Source organism: Salvelinus fontinalis, chromosome 11, assembly GCF_029448725.1.
Source record: "Salvelinus fontinalis isolate EN_2023a chromosome 11, ASM2944872v1, whole genome shotgun sequence".
Lineage (NCBI taxonomy): Eukaryota > Metazoa > Chordata > Actinopteri > Salmoniformes > Salmonidae > Salvelinus > Salvelinus fontinalis.
The window spans coordinates 28,237,624-28,249,036 of record NC_074675.1 but is presented as its reverse complement, the minus strand read 5'-3'; the positions used below and the strand labels follow the sequence as shown (position 1 = coordinate 28,249,036).

The window sequence follows — 11,413 nt, the reverse complement described above, 5'->3', positions numbered from 1 at the left end:
GGGGGGAAAATTATGTGGATATATTGAAGCAACATCTCAAGACATCAGTCAGGAAGTTAACGCTTGGTTGCAAATGGGTCTTCCAAATGGACAATGACCCCAAGCATACTTCCAAAGTTGTGGCAAAATGGCTTAAGGACAACAAAGTCAAGGTATTGGAGTGGCCATCACAAAGCCCTGACCTCAATCCTATAGAACATTTGTGGGCAGAACTGAAAAAGCGTGTGTGAGCAAGAAGGCATACAAACCTGATTCAGTTACACCAGCTCCGTCAGGAGGAATGGGCCAAAATTCACTCAACTTATTGTGGGAAGCTTGTGGAAGGCTACCTGAAACGTTTGACCAAAGGTAAACAATTTAAAGGCAATGCTACCAAATACTAATTGAGTGTATGTAAACTTCTGACCTACTGGGAATGTGATGTAAGAACTAAAAGCTGAAATAAATCATTCTCTCTGCTATTATTCTGACATTTCACATTCTTAACATAAAGTGGTGATTCTAACTGACCTAAGAAAGGACATTTTTACAAGGATTAAATGTCAGGAATTGTAAAAAAACGGAGTTTAAATGTATTTGACTAAGGTGTATGTAAACTTCCGACTTCAACTGTACATGTATATCTATGCGGTATGTGGAGTCAGAGAGATTCTCACGGTCTGCGAGAACCAGGTCTCCTGAAAAATCTATTTGTATATCAACAACACAAAACATAACTAAATAAAGGTTAAATAAAAAGGCACTGCTATTCCTTTTAATCACATTGTATATGTGGTCGCAAAGATTTACTGTAGACAGAGAATAGAGATGTACAGAATGTAAAAATGTATGGTTTATTATGTTAAAAACACATAGTACATGCTACAAATTCTAAAACGTATTTTTGTAGTCTGTGACAGTGGTGACATCTTTCACTGCTGCTGAAGGTATCTGACATCAGAGTACACTACATCCTCTCTGCTGGTCTTCTCTCTCGCTCTTCTAGAGGAGGACTTCTTCTTGGGGGTGAAACTGACAGCTGCATAGTTCAACACGTCACTGTCTTGATTCTGAGGGGGGTGGAGCCATGAGGAAAACCATTATGATGACAGCGTGATCTACTATATAATGTTTCTATTCTCCTGTGGAAGAAAACACTCTACAAAAGACATCACTGTTCAGACTGTACACCCACTACAACGACCTGACAGTCAGTGGAACAGAGACAGAAGGAAGTTCCATGGAAAAATGAACAACAATCACAAAGATCATACGGCATCATCTAGTTCAGTGACGTATTACTTCCAAGAAAACTTAATAACACAACATGCACAAATAAGCTGAATACTAGCTGTAAGGAAAGTTAAATGGCAGTTTCTTGTAAAAACTGAAAGCATCCTATATTTATAAAAATTGACAAATTTACCTGATTGCCGTGGGACGTTGGGACATCAGTCTTCCCTTCAAAGAGATTGAAAAAGAGGAAGGCCAGCTATTATTTTTTATGACAATCTATCAATTTTTAACCTCACATAGTTCATTAACAGTGCTTATATGTTGGACATTTAATTGATATTTACAGAATGTACATTGCATAGAGATGCATGAAACCTTAGATATATCAGCTATAACATTACATACATTGGATACATTAGATATAAAGTAATACCTCTGCTATCTCTGTTCAGAGTCCTGCACAGCACCCAGACAAGTAGAAGGGTCACTATCCCCAGAACGATGTTGGAGACGACCAACGACAGAACAGTAGGACTCAGATCAAATGGAGAATCATGTTCTGGAACTGTGGAAAGGGTATCAGTGAATTCATATTGTATCATCATCAAACAGTAAAATATGGAATCAAAAGCTAATGGTGATATTGTATAGCTTGTTAAGACAAGTTAATGAGATCATTTGGAGGTAGGCCGTTTGCATGAATATACAGTATTGTTGAGGATATTTACAAATTAAATGGGTTTTACCTTGAATGTTCAGCTTGGTCCCGTTCCCAAACAGTATCTCCCCACATGAGGCCACAGCACAGTAGTAAGTCCCATCATCAGAGAGGCTGAGGTTCCTCTTGGGGAGGTTGTAGACACAGCTCTGTGTAGGAGACCCAGCCTCAGGTCTCTTCTCACACTGATCACTCCTGTCTACATGGGTGTAAATTATTCCTGGACGGGATTCTCCTGAGCTATGTCTGAACCAATAGACACTGTGTTCTCCTGCACAGGTCTCAGTGTGTATTGTACAGTTCAGAGTCACAGAGTCTCCTGGCTGGACTGACTCAGACACAGGCCGCTGGAGTACAGATATGTTTCTGGACCCTGATCCTGACAAGAAGATCAATTAACCCATTTAATCTCTAGAATATTGATGTAGACTGTGTTCAAACTCAACATTTTCTAAATAAATATCTCATCTGATTAAGATATTAACTCATATTTTCACCGTATATCTGTAAATTTACCTTTTACTATGAGAATGGCTCCTACTCCCAACTCCACCTTGTTGCCATAAGAGCTTCCACAGTAGTATGTGCCTGAATCAGAGAGCTGCATGTCTGAGATCCTCAGGTGATTCTTTTCTTGTCCGTTTTCCACTGAGAATCGAGGGTTATCCTTAAACTCATCGTAAAATGTTGCGTTCCTGTCAAACTTATAGACAGTTGAGAAGAGTTGAAGCTTATCTCCCAAGGGTTGCTTGTACCAGGAGAAATGCATGGCTATGTGGCCGTCATAGAAGCAGTGCACAATCACTGCGTCTCCAACGTTGGCTGATATGAGACCACTGTCCTGAAGTATAGATGAGGACCCAGTACCAGCTACTACATCTATTAAGAAACATGAACAATACAGTATATTTGCTGTTACATACCAAAAAACAATTTAGAATATTCAAAGTGTCTGTAAAGTACTACATGTAATATCTCATGCATCCAAATCAAGGGCGGACATCTCATAAGCAGAGAAATATAAAAGTTGGACTTACCCATCTCTAGAAGAAGTGGAAATATCAGACACAGTGTGATCCTCTTTGAAGGTGTCATCCTCCTCACAACTTGTGTTGAGTGGAAAAAGTCCACCTATGTAGACAACACTTCAACAATGGAGTTACAGGTGATTGGTCGAACTGGACGCATCATTTCTGTTGACGCCTTATTCAGGAAGGACAATCTTCTTCACATTGTACAGAGTCACAGAGTCTCCTGGCTGGACTGAATCAGAAACACACAGATTGTATTATATTCTTATCCTTATAGATTTAGTAAAAATGCTGTATTAATAATTCAAGTTTGGCATCCCTTATTCTTAATCACTGCAGCTACTGTTGTCTACGTCAAGAGACTGATAGTTGTGAACTTGTTGGGAGTATGCATAGAATGACACTGTCATCCACTAGGGCTTCTGTCACCACACAGTCACTTCACCTCACTAAAAAACATAAATGGAAAAAAAATCTCAAATTCAGGATTTACACTCATTTGGATTGGATGGATAGAATCCATTCCCATGATTTTGTTATTGAGGAGGCAGATTCTTCTAGGCCTATAGGTGACGATAATACTTCACAGTTAAAACTGTGTTTGTTTGACTAACAACTACAGATCTAGTTGAAATAACCAAATAAATAGCTTATTGTCTTTTTTTCACAGATTTCAGTCCACTATGCATGGAAAAGCTGCCTCATCAAAAGAGTTGGTTTACTGTTGTTAAAATGGTCAACTTGAAGAGCAGGTACTATAGTATACAGTATGATAGAGCTAAGAGTTCTGAGACATCCGGCTGAAAACCACAGAGAGAGAGAAACAGAGAAAGGGAGAGAGAGGGTGACAGCGAGAGAGAAAGAGAGAGAGAGATAGAGGAGAGACAGAGAGAGAGATTGGAGAGAGGAAGAGAGAGAGAGACCAGAGAGAGAGACCAGAGAGAAAGAGAGAGAGAGCGAGAGAGAGAGAGAAGAAGAGAGAAGAGAGAGAGAGACAGAGACAGAGAGAGAGATTGGAGAGAGAGAGAGAGAGGAACAGACCAGAGAGAGAGAGAGACCAGAAAAAAAGAGAGACAGAGGGAGCAGAGGGTCCTGTGTACAAAGCCAACAGGCCCTAAAAAAGCTCAGATACATCCTCATCTTGTGTTCATCACAAACCGCAGAGTAACTGTAAATAGGTTGCTGTGTGTTTGAGGGCGTGTTAGTGGCATAAGAACGGTTTAACACTACAAATTAAAGCTGTAATGCGTAACTTTTTTTGGCAACCTGACCAAATTCACATAGAAATGTGAGTTATAGATCTGTCATTCTCATTGAAAGCAAGTCTACGAAGCGGTAGTTCTGTTCTAAGTGCGCTACTTCTATGTTTCCGTTCTTAAAGCAACAACGTGTAACTTTTGTGCGACCCAACCAAATTCACATCAAAATTTGAGTTATAGATCTTTCTTTACTGACATTTTCAACCTGTCCCTGGCCAAGTCTGTAATACCTACATGTTTCAAGCAGAACACCATAGTCCCTGTGCCCAATAACTCCAAGTTAACCTGTCTAAATGACTAACAACCCTTGGCACTCACGTCTGTAGCCATGAAGTGCTTTGAAAAAGGCTGTTCATGGCCCTCATCAACACCATCATCCGAGAAATCCTAGACCCACTTGAATTTGCATACCGCCACAACAGATCCACAGATGACGCAATCTCTATTGCACTCAACATTGCCCTTTCCTTTCTGGACAAAAGGAATACCTACGTGAGAATGCTGTTCATTGACTACAACTCAGCGTACAACCCAATAGTGCCCTCAAATCTCATCACTAACCTAAGGACCCTGGGACTAAACACCTCCCTTTGCAACTGTATCCTGGACTTCCTGACGGGCCGCCCCCCAGGTGGTAAGGGTAGGCAACAAAACATCTGCCCCGCTGATCCTAAACATGGGGGCCACTCAGGGGTGCGTGCTCAGTCCCCTCCTGTACTCCCTGTTCACCCATGACTGCATGGCCAAGCATGACTCCAACACCATCATCAAGTTTGCCGACGACTCAACAGTGGCAGGCCTGATCACCGACAACGATGAGATAACCTATAGGAAGGAGGTCATAGACCAGGAAGTGTGGTGTCAGGACAACAACCTCTCCCTCAATGTGATCAAGACAGAGGAGATGATAGTGGACTACAGGAAAAGGAGGGCCGAGCATGCCCCCATTCTCATCAACGGGGCTGTAGTGGAGCAGGTTGAGAGCTTCAAGTTCCTTGTTGGTTAAGGGCTTGTAAGTAAGCATTTCACGGTAAGGTCTACACCTGTTGTGTTCGGCGCATGTGACAAATAAAATGTATTTGATTTGATTCATTCTCAATTAATGCAAGTCTAAGAAGTGGTAGATCTGTTCTATGGTCTATATTTCTATGCTTCCCGTTCTTAAGTTTAGTTTTTGCGTCTTTTACTTTGGTTTTGTACACCAGCTTTAAACAGCTGAAAATACAATACTTTGGGTTATTGAAAATATATTTCATAGGGGTTTAGATGGTACAATGATTCTCTACTGTCGTGTCTTTGGCATCATTAAATTGAAGACTTATTTCTCAAATAACTTTCTGTAATTATTATTACGCGATTAAACTGATTAATCATGTAACTGTAATTAACTAGGAAGTCGGGGCACCAAGGAAAATAATCAGATTACAAATTATTAATCAGATTTTCCTAATATAACTTTTCAGATATTTTCAAATCTGATCAATTAGTCTTCTTAATCAATGATTTATTTACTTTACCTCACGTTAGTCTCATTCCAAACGTCGTAAATTGTTGGTTATCTGCACGAACCCAGTCTTCACTATGAGTCATGCATACAGCAATTGTCTTAAAACATTTATTTACTAAGTAATTCACAGAAATGCATAAACAAACAAAGTAAATATGGTTACAAGAAATGATAGGGGAATGTGCCCTAGTGGGCGAAACCGGCATGGCGGCTTGTTAGACAAGAGGGGAGTGGGGGTCAGATGAGAAGTCACTACAGAGTTGATCATTATAACAATTGAAATGCTAATCCTTTGCACATGAACTTGCACATAAACGCTCACTCATTCGGGAACAATTGCAATCAATATATATATTTACGCTCAGTGTGTCGTCGGGATCTCTGCTGAAAAGTACATTTCTGTTGGAGAGTTTCCGTCCTCTCTCTCTCTCTTTCTCTCTGTCGTGGTTAGAGAGGATTGTTCAGAGTGACATTCATTCATGTCGTTATGGATAGGCGTTTCGGCGGTTGTCGTTCTTCGCATTCAATGATACCTAATTCCTAGCTGGAGACTAGTAATTAATAACAAAGATTTGTTCTTATTCTGTCGGTATCGATAGTCTAAGAGTTTAACCACGTGGGATGGTTAAAAGGTTCAGCAGTCTGGTCTCAAACCTTGGCCCTCTCGTTATTGAGGTAAGCTGGTCTGCAACCTTTGTCCTCTCGTGATTGAGAGAAACACGGTCTGCTGCTGGAAGACACAAGTGGGGGTTTTATTCGGGAGTTGCAGAAAAGGGCCTGTCCCAGGATGCCCGACCCTAACTGGGCTCATGGGCGGTCCTCTGATTTAGTTTAAATCAAAAGGGAATTGGAGTTTCCTTCATTAAGTAGTCCAAAATCACATTACACAATTTTACAAAAAGTATCTTCCTCACTCATTCATCTTATACAACAATTAGATGTAAACCTCATATCTGAGGCTATTATATAAACAGCGTTATGGTAATATGGCCGCACCGTCTCTCATGAGTTTTACAAACTTGTAACAAACGGACCAGTTTGTAACTGGATTCTTCACCGATCTTTTATACCTTCTCCGGAACATAAATGTTGTTCGAACCTCAAGTTCTGTGAGATGGAAGAAATTCCTTTGTTCTCTATGAAACTTCACTCTGTCTCTATACTGTGTGACCATGAGGCCGGATCTTCCCTAGGAATTTACGACCTCTCTGACCACAGCAGCCTGGTTGTAGGAGGCAGAGAGAGGGGGATGGTGCTCGCTGTACCCAAAGAGGGCAACGTCATGACACTACGCTATGCTTTGCTTGCTTTGTCACCTAAACTGAAATTAGGCGAACTGTTAGAATTTCAGCAACCAGGAAATGGCGTAGCGATTTTGCATATTGCACCTTTAAAGATGCCTGAGTTTGGCCTAAATAAATACATTCAACTTCCTTTGTATTTGACTGTTGTTAAATGCTTTATTCATCTTATTACAAGCAAGTCCATTTAAAATTAGTTTGGCAGATAAGCAATGCACTTAATTCAAGTAAATTGAAATTTCTTAGGTACAGTAATACAGACAATAATGTTAATAAAGTGGGAGTTGATAAAAAGAGAATTCATTAGATTGTTTCATTCATCCAGTTCTACTGTCTGATCCCAGCGTACACCACTGTCTCCATGTGACCTCTCTGTCTTCTAGACCTGTTCTTCTTGTTGCTCAGATTCAGAGCTACGTAATGGAGATGGTTTGCATCTTGGGCCTGTGAGAAACAATTATAATTGGGGGAGGGGGAAATAATACCATATGTTATTATTTAACATAAACATTTTCATACATATTTTTATGGTCATACAAAATGTAAGGAATTCTACTTACCCCTGCATCCGTAGAAGAGACTGCTGGACATGCTGTCAGAGATACGGATCCTGAAACGAAACACACCAAAGATAAAGATGCAACTCCTTCTTCCACTCCAGATACATCTGTAGATGGTGATATTAAAGAAGAGCAGCTTCTAAAAGGGTGTCACATACCTCTGCACTGCAGACACTTTCTCTGGTTCATCTTGTACATGATGCACACAAGGACAATGATCAGGATAAACGAGAAAGCCAATCCTACACCCAGGCAGTACACCAAGAGAAGAAGGTCTGCCCTATGGCCTGTGGACATTCAAATATTGATAGAGGAGACTCAGAATAGCAAGGAAATTAATTTTCTACACTGTAGATTAGTAAAATATAAAAAAAGATGCAAGCCATATCACCTACCTTGAATGTCCAGCTTGGTCCCGTTCCCAAACAGTATCTCCCCACATGAGGCCACAGCACAGTAGTAAGTCCCAGCATCAGAGAGGCTGAGGTTCGTCTTGGGGAGGTTGTAGACACAGCTCTGTGTAGGAAACGCAGCCTCAGGGCTCTTCTCACACTGATCACTCCTGTCTCCATGCGTGTAAATGAATCCTGGACGGGATTCTCCTGAGCCATGTCTGAACCAATAGACACTGTGTTCTCCTACACAGGTCTCAGTGTGTATTGTACAGTTCAGAGTTACAGAGTCTCCTGGCTGGACTGACTCAGACACAGGCTGCTGGATCACAGTCATGTTTCTGGACCCTGAACCTGACAAGAGGATTTATAAGTCAGTAAATCCGTCCCCAATGTTGTGTCCCAAGTTAACATTGTTGAAATCATACACAGTCATATCTGATAATGCAAATACAGCATAATTATGCCATTGTATCCAAAACATAAAGTGGAAAAAAACTAAAGATTGTAGTTGCAGAACATTAGTTAGTATTTCCTTTCTTTGTAAATTCAGATGTTGTACCTTTCACAGTGAGAATGAGTCCTGCTCCAAACTCCACCTGGTTGGCATAAGAGTTCCCACAGTAATATGTGGCTGAATCAGAGAGATGCATGTCTGAGATCTTTAAGTGATTAATTCCTTCACCGCTTTGCACTGAGAAGCGAGTGTTACCCTTAAATTCATGGTAAAATGTTGCATTCTTGTTATACTTGTAAAAGACTGATAAAAGTTGAAGATTGTCACCCAATGTTTGCTTGTACCACATAAAGTACCGTGCCATGTTGCCTCTATAGAAGCAGTGCAAAGTCACTGTCTCTCCTACATTGGCTGTAACAAGATGCATTTCCGAGGATTGTGCAGCAGCTAGAATACACACAGAGACATGATCCGTTACTTAAACGTCCTTTATATACCAAAAAAAATACATATATGAATTGCATCCTTAAAGTACCTGAGTCTACATCCCTTAATTAAGCAGAGAAATATCAAAGTTGGACTTACCCATCGCTACAAGAAGTGCCAGTATCAGACACAGTGACATCATCGTTGAAGTTGTCCTCTTCACAACCTGTGTGTTGAGTGGAAAAAGTCCATCCATGTAGACGACACCTCAACTATGGGGTTATTTATGATTGGTCGAACTGGACGCGTCATTTTTGTTAACACCTTTTTCAGCCAACCATGGTCTTCGTAACTGAAAATCACTCATAGAATCCATGCAAAGTGAACCAATGCTTACTGTGTAGGATATTTTGGAGAGGGTGGGTGAAGCATACACACTTTGTGGTGTCCAGAGGATGTTTTTTTTGTTTTTATACATTGTTTAGTTTGCTATTTAGGCACCAGCTGAATCAAAGATGTCCAATACTGAGGCAGTGTTTAAAGAGAATATATGAATATCCTTCATTTATTTGGGTGAAAAGTATAATGTTATCTGGTAAGTATGCAGTACATTTTCAAGCATACATTACACATACATGTACCAGTATCCTCTTGTTGTCAAACTCAGTTGTGTGCCTTAGATAGATTTAGCCCCACCCCATGCAACAGTTACAGGCAGTACTCCTGATGACCTGTAGGGGGACTGTTATACATAGAACATGTGCTGATATGTAGGGTGAACAGGGGTGGAGCATTACTGTGAGGGTATGTGGGGGAAACACATACAGAATGAAAGTCAGTCTTATCCCAGTCATTCATGTACTAACTCAAATGTAGGCTACTAGTTGAGCGTTTAGTAGGGGTGTACCTCGTGTGTAGGCCTCTTCACTGTAGCCTATTATACATTAATACAATTTCTACTTTAAACTCTGTAAACAAATGATTGTAGTTTGAATGAATTAAACCTATGATCTTGTAAGTGACAAGATACAGGCTACATGGCATACAGTATATAAATGGACTGTGATGCTTATTGTCATGGTTGTGAACAACATTGAAAGAATGAGAGAAAACAGAGTGACACCACATAGACATCCTGCTGAAAACCACATAGAGACACAGGGTGTGTCAAAGGTCAGCAGGCCTGTCCAAAGCGTAGAGACGGACTTGTTTTGTGCTCACAGCAGACCACAGAGTGCAGGTACCTGTAAACATCTCGCTGTGTGGGTGCATGAATGGGTGGGATTAGTATTTATCAGTAGTTTGGGTCTGCAGAAGCCCTCTGCACACATCCATACAGACATACTTTATGTACAGAACACAAGAGAAGGAACACGTCTATTTTAGTCAGTATCAGTTGTTTAAATGAATATTTATTAATGCTAAAAGAAGCAGCATATACAGGGAATTTCAACTGACATAGAACTTTTTAAACAAGGTCACAGACCATTAATTAATAAAAGGCAATATGAAAATACTGAGCAATCTCAATAAATACTCATTTTCAAGACATAGTGATGATATTTCCAACATTTACTGCAAAAAGTCCATCGACATTTGTCTTAGATTGATGTATTTCCTGGTGGTGTATATGATGATGAAGATGGTCAGACAGCAGAGGAGAACTCCAGTTCTTATGATGGAGAGAAGGACCAAGATTCTCATCTTTGCATCATCAGAGTGACCACGTTCAACATCCAGCTTGGTCCCAAACAGTATCTCCCCACATGAGGCCACAGCACAGTAGTAAGTCCCAGCATCAGAGAGGCTGAGGTTCGTCTTGGGGAGGTTGTAGACACAGCTCTGTGTATGAGACCCAGCCTCAGGTCTCTTCTCAAACTGATCACTCCTGTCTCCATGGGTGTAAATGATTCCTGGATGGGATTCTCCTGAGCCATGTCTGAACCAATAGACACTGTGTTCTCCTACACAGGTCTCAGTGTGTATTGTACAGTTCAGAGACACAGAGTCTCCTGGCTGGACTGACTCAGACACAGGCTGCTGGAGCACAGTCATGTTTCTTGACCCTGAACCTGACAAGAGGATTTATAAGTCAGTAAATATGTTCCCAATGTTGTGTCCCAAGTTAACATTGTTGAAATCATACACAGTCATATCTGATCATGCAAATACAGCATAATTATGCCATTGTATCCAAAACGTAAAGTGGAAAAAACTAAAGATTGTAGTTGCAGAACATTAGTTACTATTTCCTTTCTCTGTAAATTCAGATGTTGTACCTTTCACAATGAGAATGAGTCCTGCTCCAAACTCCAGCTGGTTGGCATAAGAGTTCCCACAGTAATATGTGGCTGAATCAGAGAGATGCATGTCTGAGATCTTTAAGTGATTAATTCCTTCACCGCTTTGCACTGAGAAGCGCGTGTTACCCTTAAATTCATGGTAAAATGTTGCATTCTTGTTATACTTGTAAAAGACTGATAAGATTTGAAGATTGTCACCCAAGGCTTGCTGGTACTACATAAAGTACAGTGCCAGGTTGCCTCT

At 40.6% G+C, this 11,413-nt stretch overlaps 1 protein-coding gene and 1 gene segment (V, D, J or C); both read right to left on the bottom strand.

Annotated features, from left to right (window-relative positions):
- Nucleotides 1–814: 814 nt before the first annotated feature.
- LOC129865442 (uncharacterized) lies at nt 815–3,034 on the bottom strand. The gene is made up of 6 exons (XM_055938250.1): nt 2,971–3,034; nt 2,450–2,812; nt 1,962–2,312; nt 1,649–1,780; nt 1,406–1,440; nt 815–1,049 (listed from the first exon to the last, which is right to left on the bottom strand). The coding sequence occupies exons 1-6, from the start codon at nt 3,026–3,028 to the stop codon at nt 912–914; spliced, it is 1,077 nt and encodes a 358-aa protein (XP_055794225.1). The 5' UTR covers nt 3,029–3,034; the 3' UTR covers nt 815–911.
- A 7,249-nt stretch (nt 3,035–10,283) lies between these two features.
- LOC129865439 (Ig kappa chain V region K29-213-like) lies at nt 10,284–11,056 on the bottom strand. The segment is given in 1 exon segment: nt 10,284–11,056. A coding segment is annotated over 1 exon segment (483 nt).
- Nucleotides 11,057–11,413: the final 357 nt, after the last annotated feature.

Bases quoted from the DNA above. Each gene is read 5' to 3' on its own strand.
- LOC129865442 (XM_055938250.1), bottom strand. From the start codon at position 3,028: ATGACACCTTCAAAGAGGATCACACTGTGTCTGATATTTCCACTTCTT. The intron at 1,781-1,961 runs GTAAAACCCATT...CCCTTTCCACAG, and splicing joins GACCAAGCTGAACATTCAAG to TTCCAGAACATGATTCTCCA. The intron at 1,441-1,648 runs GTATTACTTTAT...ATCTCTTTGAAG, and splicing joins TCTGAACAGAGATAGCAGAG to GGAAGACTGATGTCCCAACG.